This window comes from Trachemys scripta, chromosome 14 (genome assembly GCF_013100865.1).
Source record: "Trachemys scripta elegans isolate TJP31775 chromosome 14, CAS_Tse_1.0, whole genome shotgun sequence".
Lineage (NCBI taxonomy): Eukaryota > Metazoa > Chordata > Testudines > Emydidae > Trachemys > Trachemys scripta.
In genome coordinates this window covers 35422743-35444452 of record NC_048311.1, presented here as the reverse complement: position 1 = coordinate 35444452, position 21710 = coordinate 35422743, and the positions used below count along the sequence as shown (strand labels likewise).

General features: G+C 41.7%; 2 protein-coding genes and 1 pseudogene across 2 annotated transcripts; 1 reads left to right on the top strand and 2 right to left on the bottom strand.

Annotated features, from left to right (window-relative positions):
* Positions 1–1588: 1588 nt before the first annotated feature.
* LOC117887528 (olfactory receptor 4D1-like) lies at positions 1589–2536 on the bottom strand. Its single transcript, XM_034790183.1, has one exon. The coding sequence runs from the start codon at positions 2534–2536 to the stop codon at positions 1589–1591; it is 948 nt and encodes a 315-aa protein (XP_034646074.1).
* Positions 2537–9299: 6763 nt separating this feature from the next.
* LOC117887084 lies at positions 9300–10223 on the bottom strand (annotated as a pseudogene).
* A 10319-nt stretch (positions 10224–20542) lies between these two features.
* On the top strand, positions 20543–21478 carry LOC117887673 (olfactory receptor 14A16-like). Its single transcript, XM_034790354.1, has one exon. The coding sequence runs from the start codon at positions 20543–20545 to the stop codon at positions 21476–21478; it is 936 nt and encodes a 311-aa protein (XP_034646245.1).
* Positions 21479–21710: the final 232 nt, after the last annotated feature.

Sequence of the window (21710 nt, the reverse complement as noted above, 5' to 3'; positions counted from 1 at the left end):
GCTGAGAATGACGGCTGTGAATTCTCCCTTCAGTTAACATAACTAAGGATAAATGAATCAGAAGCTCCCCCTAAGACAAACAGAGTGCTAGAGCTCATGGAAGGATGACAGCTGGCTCTTCAATCCTTGCCCTTAACAGTTGCCTGCAAAGGGCCTGGTGCACAGCAAGCTGCTCTGGAGAGTAGCTGGACTGCTGGTCAGAGTCCGCAGATTTATTACCTGTGACCCCTGCACAGTCCCTGTCCCCTTCCCACCCTGCCCTCAGTGACCCCTCTGCACCCCCGACCCCTTCTCTCTATGCTTCCAGGCACTTCAGCTGAATACCAGTGCTTTTAAAGGTATTACTGCCAGAAACAGCATGTAGCTGTTCTCTCAGTGCAGTAAAAACAAATTAGGAGTCCTTTTGGCATGTTAGAGACTAACAAATTTATTTGGGCATAAGCTTTTGTGGGCTAGAACAAACTTCATCAGATGCCTCAGTGCAGTGTTGGTTCAGGAGGTCTTACAGGAGGTCAAATAGTTTTAATTCATTTTTGGATATGAAAATCCAATTCTTATACACATTTACTGAAGATCTGTTCAGGAAGAATTGCCCATTTTTAAACTTTGAAGACATAGAACTTGTTCAGAAAGAAAACAAGGAATCACAATATCTTTTGGAAATTCACAAAAATATATTTTTTAATTTTGAAATTTTTGTAAAGAACTGTGTTTTTTCTCTTATAATAAAATTTCAAACATTTTTTCCCTTTTTACATAAATTTCAACTTCTTTCTTTCTTTCTTTCTTTCTTTCTTTCTTTCTTCAAAAAGGAGTAAATGTGGAAAAATCAAAATGTGTATATTATGAATGAAAAGGATAATTATAAAAAAATCCATCAAAAATGTTTCCCATTCTACTCCCATTCTGTATCAAGATTAGCAGAAAAAGGAAGCAAAGAAAACTTCAGTTTAACCTGTGAAGATAGGGATAGAAATAGAAACAGCATGTAGAGAACTAAAACCAATTATTTTTTAAAGTAAGTTGTGAAGATTATTAAAAGATTTTGATGAGACTTCACATGATAAATGCAGATAAGTGCTGCGTATATATATAAGGGATAACAGAATTAGCCATAAAGTAAAAAAAATGACCTTATTCATTATTGGAACATCGGATAGTAATTTCTTCATCGCAATCAGTCCATTAGTTATGATACAAAATTTATTCAACAGATTTTTTTAGAAGATATTTATTTTCATGGATTCCTCATTAGTTGAAATCATTCTTAGAATAATTTTGACCAGCAGTTCTCAGTGTCAAAGCCCCAGCTGGTGGAAACCATTTAGTGAGATGCCCCCATTTCCTCCAGCTGGGGATCTGGACTATTTACCGATCTGGAGCTACGTCTTATTTCCTCTGACTGCTTTTCTTCCTTATATGGAGGTTCTGGCTTTCCATCTATTACGCATTTGTGAACTGAGATTCTCATGAGTGGGCAGGATTTGATCTTATTTGACCACACACACATTTCACGTGCCACATATATCTGATCTCTGATATATGAGTGAGATCAGGTTTTTAACACAAATGGACATTGAGAGATAAACTATGTCTGTCTTTCCCTCCGTGAGAACAGCATTTTGTTCAATAGTCTCCTGATGGCCTTCTTCATCTCGGCATTTCTCAGGGTGTAGACCATCGGGTTCAGCATTGGGGTGATTACAGAGTAAATGACTGAGACCACCTTATGCAGGGTGAACTGCTTGACGGGCCAGGCATAGATGAAGATGCTGGGTATGAATTGCAAACACATCACAGTGATCTGGGTTCCACAGGTGGACAGAGCCTTGCGTTTCCCTTCCGTGACATGTGTCCTGATCTTGATTAAGATGGCGGTGTAAGAAATAAGCAGAATGATGAACATTATTATGATCAGTACCCCACTGTTGAAGTTCATCTGCATTTCAGCCAAGTGAGTGTCGGTGCAGGCCAGTTTGATGACTTGTGGGACATCACAGTAGAAATTGTCCAGGATGTTTGGACCACAGAACGGTAACTGGAGGAGCAGTCCAGTCTGAAGAGCAGAGTGAGCCAATCCAACCAGCCATGCCAATGCCACTATCCTCATGCATACACCCTGGTTCATGATAGTCAAGTACTGCAGTGGTTTATAGATGGCCATGTACCGATCGACCGCCATCCCCACAAGGCAAAACCCCATAGCGCCAGCAAAGAAGTGGAAGAAAAACATCTGAAGGATGCACTCATTGAATGAGATGGTTTTATGCTGTGAGAGGAGATCTGAGAGTAATTTTGGAGTACTGACTGATGATTCGCTGATGTCTAGGAAAGCCAAGTTGGCCAGCAGGATATACATGGAGGTGTGGAGCTGGTAGTCAGAGATCACAGTGGTGATGATGATGAAGTTTCCCAGCCAGGTGTTTATGTAGACTATTAAGAAAGTCACATAAAGGAACGGCTGCAGCTCAGGTCTCTGAGTGAGGCCCATGAGGACAAATTCTGTCACTGGGGTGGTGAAGTTCTTCTTCTCCATTTATTAACCTCAAAATATGCCTGAAGAAGGAACAGTGATGATAATAAATGTGATGTGATCCCAATACATTACTGTTATTAAAAGAATATTAACTCCATGTTAACTGATACACTTGCTTGGAAATTTTCTTTGTTTACCAAATTCCAGACTGCGTACTCAGCCCCAATGGTGAGTACCCCTGCTTCAGCAGAACGTCTGAGCTCCACCAGTGATCATATCCAATTTGGGGTCTTTGGGAGTGAACAGGAGCAACCTACACACTCAAAATGCCCCCTGCTAACAACTGTCTCCATTCATCTTCCTGAAGCCCTGATAGTGCACAACTCACACGGGCCCCAGATTCCTCATGTGGCCTAGAGGCTCAGGGTTGGGAAGAAGGCAGATTCACAAAGTGGATGTATTCACAGACCAGAGGTTCTCATCAGGGGTGTCTATCAACAACATACCAGTCACACCCTGGCTTCCACCAGCCTTGATTACTATTTGCAGGTAACCCCAGCATTCTCCCAGTCCTGAATTTTACCAAAAACCTGTGTTCTGCACTGTCCTGCCCTCTCCTCGACAGTTCAGCTATTAAAGTTTCATTGCTTCTGTACAGAGTCAATATTCAATAGTTTGCTAGTTTAATTGGAGTTACCAAACAGTTCAGTTGAAATACAGCATTGGATTGGTTTAGATTACAAAATGAAACCAATTTATAAAAAAAAGAAGACAGGATTTTTAGTGAATTCAAGTATAAGAGACAAAGTTAGAAATGGTTACTAGCAAATAAAAGTGCAAACACGCAGCTAAAAGTCTTAAGATTTATCCAGCAAGTTTTGGTTCAAAGCTTTGCTTGAGTTGGCCTTTCTCACCCACTGTCTTCCAGCAAGATGGTGACTGACTCTTACCGTGGTCAGGATCTCTCCCAGAGGCCCAAAGGTGCTGGCCTTTTTAGGTGAAAGAGAGAGAGAGACAGATAGCTTGGGGTTCTCTACCCCATCAGAGGTACTGAATTCCTCTATCCCGCCTTAACAAAACAATGGTCTTTGACCCCTTAGAGTGGCTACATAAAGAGAAGGAATTAAGTCTGATTGGCTTTAGCAGGAATAGCTTTTGCTCAACATCTCTGAAAAATCACATCACCGTAGTTTGGTACACATGTATTCTAGTGCTAAACTTTAGACCTCTCCATTGGAAAACTGTGAACACGTAAAGATTTGCAGGTATTCATCTACAATGAAATATTCAAAGCTGCCATGGCATTATGGACGCTCAACTCACATTAGTATTTTTGAAAATCCCTAGAGCAGATTGAAAAACTAATTTTATTAAACAAAAAACATCAGACAAATGTTTGATTTTTAGTTTTGTTTTTAAAAAGTCATGGTTACATTTCTAAAGCAAAGAAAATGAAATTCAAATCCAACTTTTCATAGCAATTTTAAACACATTATTTTCAAATATAAAATTCTATGCGAAATTTTGACTGTTTCCTTTTTGGGGAAATAAAACTAATGCTTTTCAATTTTAATAGCACTTACCTCTTTATAGCACATTTTATCCATAGATTTCAAAGCACCTTACAGCAGAGTTCATTATCCTGATTTCAGTTTTACAGATGGGAAAACTTAACTTCCAGAGCCAGAATGAGAACAGCTTTTCTGAGTTCCAGTTTGGTGCTCTTTCTCCTAGGCCATGCAACTTTCAATCTCCCTCTATTTTTTACTTTACCTCACTTTCTCCAAAGGCTGAAAGGAGAGGAAAATGTGTGAAAAAAAGGGTGTGCGTGGGCTGAGGAACACTTTCTCTCACTTTTCTTGCACATGAAAAAGAAAGAAATGAAATGTCCATTTCCAATATTCTGATAAAAAAATGGGAAACTTGATTTTCCTCCCCAAAATTTAGGTTTTGAGGAAACCTCTTTTTTTATGGCAAAAAATATCAACCAGCCCTAAATATCTCATTCTTAAATGACAGTGCTCTGTGCTGGGCAGAGAGGGGGAGAATGGCTTTATGGGCAAATCACTGGCTGTGGATTCTGGGGAGTTGGGTTCAATTTCTGCCCTACCATGGACACCTTCTGGGACCTTCCATAACTCATATCGCTTCTCAGTTTAGGATTGTCAAAGTAGAATAAGGGAGTTAGGTGCAGGGAATCTCATTTAGGTTTCATAAGCAGATATGGGCACTTCCCTTGGCTTTTTCAGGTTTTAACTTCCGAGCTCCAGCCAGCCCCAGAGATAATGGCTTTCAGATCAGACCAGCATAGAACCGTTGCCTAAGGAGAAGCCTTGTCAGACAGAGCTAGTCTTACAAAGGTCTCAGATAGCTTTGGTAGTAAAGGCTCAGTGGGCTGATCTCCTCCTAACTCACTTAGACTTCTCTAAAACCCAAGCCTATTTTGAAAAGCCTCCCACCGACTTCTTCCCCACAGCAGTAACAAAGCCTATGGCTAGTAATACTTTGCAGATTATGTACAAAAACAGTCACTACCTCATGCAACCTGCTGTGTTGGTGATATCAGATCCGGCTGCCTCTTAATGATTGAGGATGGCTGGGGAAGTCACATTTTAAGGCTGATCATTGCTCTCCGAACAGGTAGGGGAAGGGAATCTTATTCCTAAAAGGAGACAGCCCGAGAAATCTTCCCCTTATACCATATCTGACCCATGCGCTAAGGCTGCCACTAACATCAAACACTCCCTGAAATCCCCCTGAGCTTCATCCGGGCCTGATCAAGAAGATGCTACTTCACAGCTTTGGGGATTCTGTCACAAGGGCAATCATTAATAAGTTCATGCAGTGTTTCATTTGCTTCATGTTTATCATTAGCCAACCAAACTCAATAGTCTTTGGAAATTTACAGAGTTTACTGGAGTTCAGAGACTCCTAGATTCCAAGGCCAGAGGATACCATTGTGATCATCTAGCCTGACTTCCTGTATAACACAGCCCAGACAACGTCCCCAAAATAATTCTTACAGCACGTAAATTATCCCAAGGATTAATAACGCTCACAGTTAAAATTTTACACCTTATTTTCAGTCTGAATTTGTCTAGCTTCAACTTTCAGACACTTAATCATATAAGACCTTTTTCAGCTGCATTGAAGAGCCCATTATTAAATATTTGTTCCCCGTGTAGATACTTATGTAGTCTGAAATCAAGTCACCCCTTATCCTTCTCCTTCTTAAACTGAATGGACAGAGCTCTTTGGGTTATCACTATGAGGTACATTTTAAAATCCTTTAATCATGCTAGTGGCTCTCCTCTGAACCATCTCCAAATTTTTTAACATCTTTCCTCAATTGTGGCACCAAAACTGGACTCTCTATTCCAGCAGTGGTTGCATAAGTGCTTTGGGTTCCCCTGTTTATCCATCCCAGGATCGCATTAGCTATTTTGGCCAGAGTGTCACACTAGTCTCTTATGTTCTGCTCATTATCCACCATGACCCCCAAATCCTTTTCAGAGTCCCTGCTTCCCAGGATAGACTCCCTCATCCTTTAAGTGCAGCCTACATTCTTTATTCCTTGATATATACATTTACATTTTGCCTGTGCTAAAATGCATATTATTTGCTTGTGCCCAGTTTACCAAGCAATCCAGATTGCTCTGAATCAGTGACCTGTCCCCTTCATTATTTACCACTCCCCAAAATTTTGGGTCATCTGCAAATTTTATCAGTGATGATTTTATCTTTCCTTTCAGGGCATTAATAAAAATATTAAATAGTGTCAACCCCAGAATTGTTCCCTGTGGGACTGCAATGGAAACACACCTGCTCAATGACAATTCCCCATTTACAGTTACATTTTGAGGCCTTTCACTTAGCCAGTTTTTAATCCATTTACCATGTGCCATGCTAATTTTATATCGTACTTGTTTTTTAATCAAAATGTTGTGAGGTACCAAGTCAAACGCCTTAGAGAAGACTAAGTATATTAGGTCAATATTATTACCTGTATCAACCAAACTTGTAATCACTTTAGAAAAAGATATCAAGTTAGTTTGATGGGATTTCTTTTCCATAAACCCAGGTTGATTTGCATTAATTATATTACCCTCCTTTAATTCTTTATGAATTGAGTCCAGTATCAGCCACTCAATTATCTTGCCCAGGATCAATGGCAGGCTGACAGGCCTATAATTTCCCAGATCATCCCATTTACCCTTTATAAAAATTGGCACCACATTAGCTTTCTTTCAGTCTTCTGGAATTTCCCCAGAGCTCCAAGACTTATTGGGTCAACATGAGGAGGATACCTGGGAAACGGGATGACTTGGGTATTTGTCTGGCCTCCAAAGAAAGGAAATCCCAAGTCTCCTGGTGTCAGCCCACCGGGACAAGGGTGTTCTAGCATAGTGGTCTGAGCAGGCCAGACACCTAGTGATCGGGGCGAGCATCAGTAGTTCGGCGCCAAAGCCAGGGGGCAAAGCAGAGGGCAGGAACTGGAGTGAGCAGACAACGAGGGGTTCAAGGCCGGGGTAGGACTCTGGGTGTGAGGCAGGAGCAGCAAGAACACGTTAACACATAAGCAGGCTCAGTGAGGAGCATGAGTATGGCAAGGCTAGTGAGTTGCTCTAGCTGCTGGCTTAGGAGCCAGCCTGCTGGCCTCTGCAGCCAATCAGGTGGGGTGGCTAATCAGGCACCCTGCTGCAGGCCAGCTGTACTGATGAGGCTGCCTGGAGACTCGATCTGCTGCAGGCCCTGATTCCTGACCCTGGGTTCTCTTCTTGGATCCGGGAGATAAACCTGACCATAGGGTTAGAGCTGGAGAGGAGTAGTCAAGATTTCTTGGGGTTATGCCAGGTCCAGGAAGTGAGTTGGATGTAGTGGAGAGAACCAGGGGAGATGAAAATACTGATGAGCTTTTGACGACCTCTGACTGAAAAGTCAAATTCAAATTTGATCTCATTTTGGCCTCAGCAGCCAATTAATGTCCTCAAATTTCAGCATTCTAACTCAACAGAAATATGGTAATTGACTATGTCAGTGGTATAAAGATCTCAACTAAAATATTCTATTTCCTAATTTCACTGGGTAGTTCAGTATCAGCTGTGATGAGATCCTTATTTGTGCTTTGAACAGAATAGAATAGACCCTCTTGTATTGGTTTAGAATAGAATGGAATAAATTAGAATAGACCATCCTGTACTAGTTCAGAATACAGTAGAATAGACCCAACTCTACTAGTAGAATAGATCCATCTGTACAACTTGGAGTAGATAGAATAGAGAAAAATAGAGTTCTAATTTGTAAGGCTGCGGGCTTGCCAATTCCAGAAAAACTCCTTCACTTTAGAGTTGCCTACCATGTTTCCAAAGGGAATCTAAATTGGTTGACCTTGTGGACTTGACACCAGCTATGCTTTTTTACCAGACTCTCTATCTATTATTTTTTGTTTTGGTGCTTATTATATGGTCTCCATCACTACAGGAGATAAATATGGACTTTCAAAAGCACTTAAGGTTTTAGGAGTGCAAGTTCCTTTGAAAGTCTCTGATACACATGGATTGTTGATCTCTTGAGCAAGAAGAGGCCTTTTCTTGATTAATTAGTTTTCACTATGGAACAGCAATTTAACTCCTAACAAGTTATAAACATAAAGCTGATTGGGAAAATCAAAACATTTCACAAAACTATTGAAAAATTTTGAAAACATTTTCATGTCAAAGGTTTTGAATATAAACTGTTTTTTTAAAAAGACAAATAAATATTCATTACATTTTGAACTACAATGATTAGATTTTTCTTTTTCAGATTTGTTTCCTTTTGTTGTTGTTTTTTACTACTTCTGTACCATTTTTCTCTTTTTTTTACTTTCCCCCTTTTTCTAGCTAAAAAAGAAAGAGAGAAGGAGAACAGGGGGAAGAAAAGGAAAGCCCAAAGACTAAATTAATTCTATTTTTATTTTATACTTTTTATTTTTATCTCCACAAAGTTCTGGAATATGAATGATAATATTTTTCACTTTATATTCTAATTTCAATAAAAAAGATACCTTATATGTTTTTCATGATAAAAAGGGTAGAGGAGCTCAGTTTAAAAGTTCACTTTTATGTCAGGTTTCTGAGAAAATGCAACCAAAAAGAATTTAAGTGTAACTTGTGAAGTTAGAAATAGAAATAGAAACATAAAGATTGAATTAATTAACTCATATTGCTAACTAATCTTATGAGAAATGCAACTAACAAGAACATGTGGATGAGTAAAAAGACTGAGCCGTATGATACTAGAATACTATATTCATCTGTTGGACTGTTCTATGATAAAACCCTCATGCCAATTAAGAAAAATTTATAATACATACTTTTTTCAACATATATGAAAAAGTTGTTTCCTTCTCCTGAGGAGACTATGATCTGTATGATTTTGTTTTCAGTATTCATAGATAAAAAAATAGCTGAAGTTCCAATCCTCAGCTGTTAGAAAACATTTCGGTGAGTTGAACTGTTTTTCATAAGCTGAGGCACCTGGCACATTGGCTCCAATGGATTTATGCAGCTTTATATCTGCTGGGGATTTGGCCTATTGACTCCAATGCAGCTATATTGATTTACAGCAGGTGGGCTTCGCTGGCTCCAGTGGAGGTATTGGTGCTTTTTAACACATTGCCCCATAGATGTCAATGGAGGTTGTGGCCCTTGATCTGTAATTTATTCTTGAACACAGTTTTTCAGGTGTGTGCAGTATGTGATCTCTTGGATGGGATACGCATTTCACATGGTGAATATATTTGCCATCTGATGTGCTGAGGTCTGGTTTCTAACAGAAATGTTCATTCAAAGGTAAACGATGTCTTCAGTTTCCTCCATGAGAACAGGATTCTGCTCATCAGTCTCCTGATGGCCTTTTTCATCTCAGCGTTTCTCAGCATGTAGATCATCGGGTTCAGCATTTGGGTGACTACAGTGAAAAATACTGAGGCCACCTTCTCCAGGGTGAACTTCTTGAAGGGAGAAGTGTAGATGAAGATGCTGGGTATAAATATTACACACACGACAGCAATTTGGGTTCCACAGGTGGACAGAGTCTTGCGTTTCCCTTCCGTGACACGTGTCCTGATCTTGACTAAAATGATGGTGTAGGAAATTATCAGACAAATGAATAATATGATGAGGATCACTCCACCGTTGAAGACCATCTGCAGTTTGACTACATGGGTGTCAGTGCAGGCCAGTTTGATGACCTGTGGGACATCACAGTAGAAGTTGTCCAGGATGTTTGGCCCACAGAACGGAAACTGGAGGAGAAGTCCAAGTTGAACAGCAGAGTGAGCCAATCCACCCAACCATGCCAGTGCCACTAGCCCCACACACACTCCCTGGTTCATAATAGTCAGGTATTTCAGTGGTTTATAGATGGCCACATACCGATTGATAGCCATTCCCACAAGAAAAAACACTATTGCGCCCCCGATCAAATGGAAAAAGAATATCTGGAGGATGCATTGCTTGGGACAGTTTTACGCTCGGAGAGGATACCCGACAACAAGTTGGGAGCATTGACCGATGATCCACTGACATCCATGAAAGCCAAGTTGGCCAGCAGGAAGTACATAGGGGTGTGGAGCCTGTGGTCATCGATCATCATGATGATGAAGTTTCCCAGCCATGAAGAGAAAATATTTCAGTTGATGATTCTGAGTGAGGCCCAAGAGAACAAATTCAGTCACTGTGGTGGTGAGGTTCTGCTCATCCATTTAATGTCCATAAAATATACCTTGAAACTGAACAGAAAAAACAATAATTATGAATTGTATTATTCCCGCCCCCTTTAAGTTACTTATATTAAATCTATTTTTAATCCGCATTACAAAACACACTTTGTTTTGGACTTGTTTTAGACCCTGATTCAGCAAACCCATTGTGATCTTCCATCCTGTAGTCCTGGGAATGAAGTAGAGTAGTCTACTCACCAAAATAACCCCCTGTTCATCACAGCACCTGTCAAGGCTGCTTCCCCACTTTGAACTTTAGGGTACAAATGTTGGGGCCTGCATGAAAACTTCTAAGCTTAACTACCAGCTTAGATCTGGTCCGCTGCCACCATCCCAAAGCTAATTCCCTTCCCTGGGTAGCCTTGAGAGACCTTCACCAATTCCCTGGTGAATACAGATCCAAACCCCTTGGATCTTAAAACAAGGAGAAATTAACCATCCCCCTCCTTTCTCCCACCAACTCCTGGTGGATCAAGATCCAACCCCCTTGGATCTAAAAACAAGGAAAAATCAATCAGGTTCTTAAAAAGAAGGCTTTTAATTAAAGAAAAAGGTAAAAATCCTCTTTGTAAAATCAGGATGGGAAAATAACTTTACAGGGTAATCAAACTTAAAGAGCTCAGAGGACCCCCCTCTAGCCTTAGGTTCAAAGTACAGCAAACAGAGATAAACACTCTAGCAAAAGGTACATTTACAAGTTGAGAAAACAAAGGAAAACTAACACGCCTTGCCTGGCTGTTTACTTACAAGTTTGAAATATGAGAGACTTGTTCAGAAAGATTTGGAGAACCTGGATTGATGTGTGGTCCCTCTCAGTCCCAAGAGCGAACAACTTCCCAAACAAAGAGCACAAACAAAAGCCTTCCCTCCCCCACAAGATTTGAAAGTATCTTGTCCCCTTATTGGTCCTTTGGGTCAGGTGTCAGCCAGGTTACCTGAGCTTCTTAACCCTTTACAGGTAAAAGGATTTTGGAGTCTCTGGCCAGGAGGGATTTTATAGTACTGTACCCAGGAGAGCGGTTACCCTTCCCTTTATAGTTATGACAGCACCCTTTCACCTTCCTACAGCCCTAGTTTAACAGAACTGCCAAATTATGGTGCTCAATATCAGGTTTTGGATTTTCAGTCTCTTTTCTCCTTGTCTCTCACTGCTGTACTTTACATTTTTCACTGTAAAATTCTTGAAGTGAAATTTTAAAAGTGTGAGAAAGTGAAAAAAACACTTTCTCTCACAATTTGCCATATGAAGATTAAGAAAGGAAACCAAGTGAAATGAGAATGTTAAGGTGGGTGATGTCATATTTTTTTAGTTGACCAATTTCTGTTGGTGAAAGCGTCAAGCTCCAAGTTCCACAGTGCTTGTCTCTTTCACCAGCAGATGTTGGTCCAGTCAGATATTACCTCTCCCACCTTACCTCTGTTATATCCTGGGACCAACAAAGCTACAACAACACTACAAACATGCAAATGAAAGAAAAAGTTTCATTTTAGTTTGATTTTTTTTGGTCTTGGAAATCCACACATTTTCATCAAAAAAAGTCATTTTCCCATCAGCTATTTTGATTCCATCAAAACCTCTTTTTTTACAGTGACATTTCTTTTGACAGAAAATTTTGATTCAAAATTAAAGAAAAAATCATTTTGATTGACATTTTCTGATGAAAAATTGAAAAAAATGTAAAAATAAAAAACCCAACAGATTTCCCCCATCCCCAATTTGCCGACATTTTTTTGCCAAAGACTGTGGGGTGATGGTTTCCATTTCTGCCCTGACATGGAAATTGTCTGTGACCATGGGTAACTCAAACCCCCTCTTAGACTGGGATTTTCAAATGAGAGCAAGATAAGTGCCCAATTCCCATAGAACTTCAAAGGGTGTTTGATGTCTGAACCCCTCAGATGCTTTGAATATCCCAGCCTTCCTGCCTCAATTCCCCATTTCTAAAGCAGGGATAACAAGAATTTCCCTACTTTGCAGGTGTGTGGTGAGGTTAAGTGTTTTCAGGACTGTGGGGCACTCAGGGGCAATGATGTTGGGTGTCATATCAGTGCTTATGCAGACCTCTTTGAATGAAGACAACGGAGATGGAGGCATTGCCCACCAGGGTATCTTTCAGCCCACCTCAGAGATTCCCTAGGCTTGTGGAGAGCATAAGTTGAGGAAATTTTAGTAGAACATCCATGAGGATTGAACTAATGACCTCATCATGTAAAAGCTGGTCACGCTGAAGGAACAGAGCCCTTAGATCCAAGCCCTGTAGCAGACCCATAAAAATCTCTATGGAGTACAACCAATAGAATCAAAGAAACAGACACATTAGATTAGCCTGGACTGCACTTTGATCTGTGTGAAGTAAGCCACTTTTAACCACTTGAGGACCTTATGGCTAGATTCACAATGGGACTTTGGCTTTCAGACACTTAAAAAACTCCCTGGGATTCACAATGCCTGAGTTCAGTGCGCAGTGACCACTCCAATCCACAGCTGCTGGAGAGCTACAGAACCTGGACTATACTAAGAGAAAGAAATAACAAAACCCATGGTGGGAATCTCACTATGGTTTTATCCATCGATCTGGGCACTTCCCTGGGGTCTGTTTTCCAGCTCTAACCTACCCTGGAGATCTGAGCTCCACAGATTCTCTGCTGTGGGAGAATCTGGGGACACAGCTAGTCATGGGAAGGTTTCAGAGAGTCATAGCAAGTACGGCAGGGCTGCTGAGAGCGGGTTTGGGCCCCGGTGAAGAAGAATGGGTCTGTGGGCTATTATCCTCCAAACTTTTTTTATCTGACAGCTCCGCAAATAGCTGTAAAACCCTTTCAAACAGAAAACAGTACAAGTGCTCAGTGTGATCTCCCCAACCAGATCTCTCCTTCCTTCTCACTATGGGCTCTGAGCATCCCCCTATCCGGCAATAACAATGCCTATCCCTGATATCACATTGCACAGTTTAGGAATCAAGAGTCAATACCTCGCATAACCTGCCGTGTGCATGGCCTCATAGCCAGCTGCCTTCAAATGAGCAAGAAAAGCCTGGGGAAGTCACATCTCAGAGTTGATCATTGCTGTACTGAGAGGCTGGGGAAGTGGACCTGGTTCCAAAAATGAGACAGCCCCCAAAATCTTCCTCTAATATAATATCTGATACATGAGGTAAGGCTGGCTCTAGGATGAAAGATTCTCTGAAATCTCCCTCAGCTTTCCTGGCAGGATGAAGGGACCTGACTCTTTGGAGATTTAGGGAGTCTGCCACAAGGGGAATCATTAAGAAATCCCTGGAGTGGTTCAGTTCGGTTACATGTTTATTTTAGCCACCTAAACTCAGCCTGCTCTGGAGTTCCCCTGCCAGGCAGGGTGGACACAAGGGACGTATTTGAGATGCAGGGAAAGAAATGAACATTTGAGTGGCCTCAGTCTGAGGGAATTCCAGTAAGTTTTATCGCTGGCACTGGGAGAGAAATGTGATCAAGGGGTTAGAGCAGGAGGAAAGGAGACAATGCGACTGGGTCCTAAGCTAGTTCCAGAAGGGCATGGAGTTAAGCTCCTTGGGGCTGAGATGGTCTTTTTGTTCTGTGTTTATACAGCACCTTGCACAATGTAGTCCTGGTCCAGGACTGGGGCTCATAGGAAGTAAAGCACCAACACAACAAAACAACAACAAAAATCATGAGTGGCTATTGAAGGGAAAATATTCAGATCCATCAGACTCCTTTGACATCCCACCCTCTGCTCACTGAGGACAGCTTCTAGGTTCTATTGTACAACTTTCTGAAATGTGCTTGTAAAATGACTTTATCTGGGCCATTTGGACACTGCATCAGTTTACAAATTAAACTTTAATTCCCTACGTACATGTTCCATGAGTTCAGCCTGGACCTGAGTGTGAAGCTGTGTCTCAACTTCTCTGTCATAACCAGCAACAAACGTTCTACAGGAAATACCAAGCTTTAAGCTGTGCAGCCCCCTCTCCTTCACACCCTGCCTACATGTACCCCTGTGCTGCCCCGTCTCCGTCACACCCTGCCTACATGTACCCCTGTGCACTCCTGCTGCTTTCTGTCATTTCGCAAAGGAGTCACTGATGAAAAATCAGTTCACAATTGTGCTGCCAATATGCCAGTCAGGAATAGCCACCAGCCAGTTCCCCAGATCTGTGCTGTCTTTTAAGGGCTGACAGGAGTAACAGTATTTACAATTTATTTATTTATATTTGTTGCTGAAAATCTGACTCGGCTACACATGGTTAGTAAATCTGTGTATTAAGTAAGAAGAGGCCATTTTTACTGAATCACTTTTCAGAGCGTTCATTTTTACAAATATAGAGTTGTTCAGGAATGAAAACACTTGTTATAATTATTTTTGAAATTTTTCAAAAACATTTTAATATTTAAGTATATAAAAAGAACTGATTTTCCAATTTTTGAAAAAATTCATGAATATTTTAACTGAAAATGTTCTGGTTTTGGTATTTCAATCCTTTTATTATTATTATTATTTGTTTATTTTCCTTATAAAAAGAGCTGAACGTAGAGAAACAGGGGTAGCATCGGAGGAAACACAAAAAATGTGCTTTTCCCCAGTTTTTTGTTGTCCTTTGAAAAAAAATTGCACAATTTCTGAAAATACTTTTTCATATTTTAACTTTAATTAAAATGCAGTTTTTCAAAGAAAAATAATCCCTCAAAATTTTCGACCAGCTAAACACATTTTTTGAGAGAGACAAGGTAGGTGATATCTTTTATTGGACCATCTAATATTGATGGATGGGGCAAGTTTTCAAGTTCATCAACCTTTCCTCTGCCTCTGACAGACAGGGTCTGAATGGGACCAGATCTGGTAGGTGTCCTCTAAGCACACCTACCAGACTGGGCCCCTCATGAACACTATGCAGGTGAATATGTAACTTCTCTGGTTTGTGGATCACTCTGGGAGATAGACGTCCGAACACCTAGAAGGAGATGGCATTGCTTATGCTCAAAGTCAAAAACTTAGGTGATGAGGGAACTGTTACCCTGGACATTTAAGCATTGAGTGATTAACAGATAATCTTAAAATAAATAAATACATTCAATCAATGGAAACACTTTGTTTTGATAATTTTCATAGTTTCATAGAATTTAAGGCCAGAAGGGGCCATTCGATCATCTCTCCTGACCTTGTGTGTATCACAGGCCATTTAACTTCACCCAGTTACCCCCATCTTGAGCCCAAAGACTTTAGTTAAATTAAAGCAGTTCAGTCCTCAGCAGACTACGCTGTCGCCACAGGCAAAGACTGGGAGAGACGGAGATGCCACCAGTGTCCAAGGCAGGGAACTGATCAGCTGAGGCATGCCCAGGTGATCCCACCTGGCAATGCGCCCTATGCTCCAGAGGAAAGTTTTGTTTGATTTTGACCTTTTTAATGATTTTCACCTTTTCTTTAGTATAAATTAAATGAGATATCAAAATGAAAAAAACATTTTGAGCTGGAAAATGTCAGAACAGGACATTTGTGTCTTTTTTGCACCTTTAACAACAACAAAAAAAAAAGATTAAACCAGAAGATTAATCGAATCCAACCCTTTCCCGAGAAAAGTTTTTGTTTTGATGAAATAGCATTTTCTGACAAACAAAATGTTTAGATAGAAAATGTTCAAGAAGCTCTCCTGAAGAGCTCATAAGTCCATTGACCTGGGAAACTCATTGCCACAAGGTATTGCTGAGACAAAGAGCTCAGCAGGGTGAGTCATTGGCGTGGATCACGAGAATCTTCAAGGTTACATGCGATAAAAGAATTAATTAAATCGCTATGGTACAGGTCTCCAACCAGCCACTAACTCACAGGGAACCTCCCTTATGGTCCCTCCAGGAGTCACTTCCCTGAGCAGGGCTGTTCCATGAGCCTGTGGAAAGAGGCACATTTAGTCATATAAAGCTCTGCTGACTCTCAGGGCTGTGCCCACGTGGAGTGTCAGTGGTGGGTGGGACAGTGGCATGGGACCCCTGCTCCATCCCAGAAGAGACAGTGGGTGACTGTCCTCCACTCCTTGGGATCAGCAAGGTGCCCACAGATAGGCAGAGGCAATCATGGTCTACCCAGTCCTTACATTCCCAGCCAGGGTGTATCTACTTGGGTGATGGGGTCAGGACTTCTGTGCTCTTCCCCTCCCTCTCCACACTGAGCCCCCTGATGGGGTGGGGTTGTTGGGGTCCTCAGAGAAGTGGGGCTGGGAGTTCAAACCCCATGGAGATGTCTGGGGCAGTTCCCCTCTACTAGAGCCATTGTCTCAGGCTCTCTGCAGACTCAGGCAGACAATGCTGCAGCTGCTGACCTGGAGGCAGATCTCCCCACTCTCCAAACCTTTGCTCCAGGATGTGGGTGGTGCATCCTCTGGGGCTGGCCCCAGTCAGACCCAAGGCACTGGTCTCTGGCAATTCCTATGTTCCTGTGGAAAACAAGGAAAATCTGCTTGAAAAAAATAACTTGACAAATATTTCACCCAGATCTGTGAAAATTCATTAAAAGCTCAAACAAAACAGAATCATGGATCACCTCTAAATAAATGATTCTTTACGAATCGTTCTTCCTGTATCAGTTAATATCCCTCAGATTAAGTGTTTTGGTAAACTGAGGCATAGAGAGTTGAGATAATATAGTGCATAGTCAGGCGTAGATCACAGGAGCTCCTGGTGTCTTGACCTCCTTTCCCTAGCCACTGCTGACTGCTCTATTTGCTATCATTTGAGGTTGCAATTCTTAAGGGAGTCTTAGGGAGTTAGAAGCCCAAAATGTACATGTGTTACTCCCTTAGGCTCTTTTGCAAATCCCTGCCGTCATTTTCTGGAATTGCAGAGAAGCCCAGGCCTTGGAAGTCAACAAAATAGATGCAGTGCCAGGATTACAAAGGGGCTTAGGCACCTAAAGAAGCTGATAGGTGCCTATTGGGATTTACAATAGCACCAACAGTTTAGGCATCCAACTCTCATTGAATGCCCATGGGATTTAGCCACTTAGCTCACATAGGAGCTTTGATAAATCCCAGTCAGTGCCTGTCTACATCTAATTAGATGGATAAATCCATTTGTAATCCTGGCCAACAGATAACACAGAAGCTGGGCTGGAATGAGGGAACCCTGGGGGAGATTGTAGGCCCTGTGCTAGGCAGGGGATCAGATTAGAGGATAAGAAGGACCCTTTTGGCTTTATCACCAAGGCATCTATGCACTTGCCTCTGGGCCTTTGCTGCTGAGCTGTGCAGGGCTCCAGGGAGTGAGTCCTGCTAGCCCTTAGGAAATAACATGAATAAATACCTTCCTGCAGCATGGGTCCTCTAATGCCAGTGCAAATCAAAGCCAGCTACACACAGATCTCCTGCAGAGACCAGCAGGTCTGAGTCTAGTTCAATCACAGAGTGAGGGGTGAAAGACGCTCAGATACTTGTTCCTTTAGCTTCTAGGTGGTATATAGATAGATATTGACCAAAGAATCCTGGTGCTGGATGACTGAATGCATCATATGTTGGGGAAAAAAATCCACAAAGATCAGCACAGNGTTTTGCATTGCGTTATTGAAACGGAACCCCTAGATACAGAACCCGGCCCTTGTTGCTGCCAACTTAGATGGGCAGAAGGGTTACATTCCCATATCAGATAATATCCCTCAGATTAATTGTTTTGGTAAACTGAGACACAGAGAGCTGAGGTAACATAGTGCATAGTCAGGCTTAGATCACAGGAGCTCCCGGTGTCTTGACCTCCTTTCCCTAGCCACTGCTGACTGCTCTACTTGCTATCATTTGAGGTCGCAATTCTTAAGGGAGTCTTAGGGAGTTAGAAGCCCAAGATGTACATGTGTTACTCCCTTAGGCTCTTTTGCAAATCCCTGCCGTCATTTTCTGGAATTGCAGAGAAGCCCAGGCCTTGGAAGTCAACAAAATAGATGCAGTGCCAGGATTACAAAGGGGTTTAGGCACCTAAAGAAGCTGATAGGTTCCTATTGGGATTTACAAAGCACCAAGAGTTTAGGCACCTAACTCCTATTGAATGCCCATGGGATTTAGCCACTTAGCTCACATAGGAGCATTGATAAATCCCAATCAGTGCCTTTCTCCATCTAATTAGATGCTTAAATCATTTGTAATCCTGGCCAACAGATAACACAGAAGCTGGGCTGGAATGAGGGAACCCTGGGGGAGATTGTAGGCCCTGTGCTAGGCAGGGGATCAGATTAGAGGATAAGAAGGACCCTTTTGGCTTTATCACCAAGGCATCTATGCACTTGCCTCTGGGCCTTTGCTGCTGAGCTGTGCAGGGCTCCAGGGAGTGAGTCCTGCCAGCCCTTAGGAAATAGACATGAATAAATCACCTTCCTGCAGCATGGGTCCTTTAATGCCAGTGCAAATCAAAGCCAGCTACACACAGATCTCCTGCAGAGACCAGCAGGTCTGAGTCTAGTTCAATCACAGAGTGAGGGGTGAAAGACGCTCAGATACTTGTTCCTTTAGCTTCTAGGTGGTGTATAGATAGATATTGACCAAAGAATCCTGGTGCTGGATGATTGAATGCATCATATGTTGGGGAAAAAAATCCACAAAGATCAGCACAGTAAGTTTGTTATTTCAATTAAATATGTTTGGGGATCAACATACAGGGGGAAATTCAGATGATAAATATGAATTACAATATGAACACGTTAAGACTTTACTCTCAGTTTAATCAATTATCTACTGCTGATAGGAATTTTTCCGCCTCTCAGGAAAAGGCTGACTTTTCACTGAAACCGCAAAATCTATTTTTTTTTTAAATTTTTGGAAAATGAAAACTTTCTACTGAAAACTGGATGTTTTTTTATCACACCAAAAATGTTTCTTTTTTGAGTTTTCAGATTCTTTACGCATTAAACCCAAAATGTTTGAGAAAAGCAGACAGATTCTGAAATTTGTTGTTTAGCTGAAAAAATGATCTCCATTATAAAAGACACAGCTAAAAATTTCCAAGCAGCCTTAAACTTTAAATAAGTTGGGAAACATTAATATTCTCTGGTAAAGTTTTAATTTCAAGTCCATTTATTCTATTGCATCTGTGTGATTTCTCTTTCAAAGGGATAGTTGCAAGAAGGTAACAATTGAATAACTGGTAAAGTTGATAGCACACAGAGTGCATTTAATACAAACTAGCCCCTTTTAACCCTGGATTAGAGTTGAACCAAGCTGCCAAAGCCTGTCTATCCTGACCCTGTTCAAGGACATACGGGAGCTAACTGGGAGTAGAACCCTGAACTCCTGGCCTAGCTCCATACTGCTGCTGGCTGAGTATATATGGTGTAAATGGGTGTGCAGAACTTACACATAACAAGGCCTGGGGCTATGTTTCCAAAGATATTTCGGCCCATAGTGGGATTTTCAGAAGCACCTAGGAGCTCACAATTCATTGATTTCAATGGATGTTGGGGGCCTAGATGCTTTGAGAATCTCACTAGGTGCCCCAATACCTTTGAAAATCTGCCCCACAGCCTCTTTCCAAAAGCCCTTACAGTCCTAGCAGACACAGCAGAGAAGGGGGTGGGGAACAGAGGCAGAAAGAGGGGAAATGACTTGTCCAAGATCACACAGCAGGTCACTGGCAGAAACAAGAACAGAGCCCAGGCGTCCTGACAGCAACTGCACTGCACTGCACAGAGTAAATGATACAACACAGCGATGATGGCGGGATGCTGCTAGTCCATTGTTACACGCAGACAAAAGTGCAGCTGGGAGTTGGTGCCATAAATCAGTTTGGAAGCAGGCAGCCAGCCGTCTAGGCATAGAGCTTGGGGTAGAAAAATTACAGATAAGCTGCTACTTACGATGCTGCAGGAGTCTATGTCATATTGCTCTGCAAAGTGGGAATCAGGTTGTGTTGGCATTTTAATCTATTAATTTCATAACCAAACTCTGAGCTTGGTGATGGCTGCAATAGAGGGACCTTCTTTGAGAAAACTGTTGGGTTTGGAGTGTGCTTTGTTCCATCCTTCACACTGCATTTTATCAAACCACACCTTGGGCCAAATCCTCAGATGGGGTAAAGTGACAAAGCTTCATTGACTTTAAAGGAGCTGATCCAATTTACATTAGTGTGGTAATATGACTGATTAATTGTCAAAAGCAAGGAGCACTAGCAATACATAATCATTTCAAGTGACGAGTTCTGTGTACCTTTGACATTCATATAATGAGATATTAGGGTAAGGAGAAACAGGGTCAGTCTCTCTGTCACTCTAATCCTGATCATTGTCCTTCTCATTTCCTCCACAGACATCACACAGTGTACTGAGGAAGAAAATGTCCAACCAAACAGCTGTGACCGAGTTCCTTCTCCTAGGATTCTCTGACATTCGGGAGCTGCAGATTTTACACTTTGTGGTGTTTTTACTGCTTTACCTGATATCCCTGCTGGGGAACCTTCTCATCATCACAGCCATAACCCTCGACCGCCACCTTCACACCCCCATGTACTTCTTCCTGATGAATCTGTCCATCCTAGACCTTGGCTCCATCTCTGTCACCATCCCCAAATCCATGGCCAATTCCCTCATGAACACCAGATCAATTTCTTATTCTGGATGCGTTGCCCAAGTCTTTCTCTTTGCCTTCTTTGCTGCAGCAGATTATGCCATACTGACCGTCATGGCGTATGATCGATACGTTGCCATCTGCCAACCACTGCACTATGAGACAGTGATGAACAGAAAAGCTTGTGTCCAAATGGCAGCCAGTGCCTGGATTAGTGTTATTCCCTACTCTGCAGTGCACACTGGAAAAACATTTGCAATATCCTTTTGTCAAGGCAACATGGTGGATCAGTTCTTCTGTGAAATCCCCCAGCTCCTCAAGCTCGCCTGCTCTGACTCAGACCTCAGTGAAGTCGGGTTTCTCATATTTAGTGTGTGCTTAGGCTCAAGCTGCTTTGTTTTCATAATTGTTTCATATGTTCAGATCTTCACCACAGTGGTGAGAATTCCCTCTGAGCAGGGACGCCATAAAGCCTTCTCCACCTGCCTGCCTCACCTCATTGTGGTCTCCTTATTCCTTTGTACTGCCACTTTTGCATACCTGAAACCCAACTCCAGCTCTCCATCAGTTCAGAATCTCTTGGTGGCTGTTCTCTATTCTGTGTTGCCACCAATGATGAATCCGATCATCTACAGCATGAGGAACAAGGAGCTCAAAGGTGCACTGAGTAAACTGATAGGTTGGGGATTAATCATTAAGAATTAAATGTCCATATTTATCCTTTGATCATGATTTCATTCTGTGTTTCTTTATAAATATAACTATCTGACAATATTATTGTCTTCATGAAAACATAACATGCTGTTTATACAGAATTGGGTATTTACACTAGTAAAAATTCAGAGAAAATTGACTGAAGAAAAAAAAAGAGTTATTATATGTTTACATGAATGTAAATAAGATCAGAATCTCTCTCTCTCTCTCTCTCTCTCTCTCT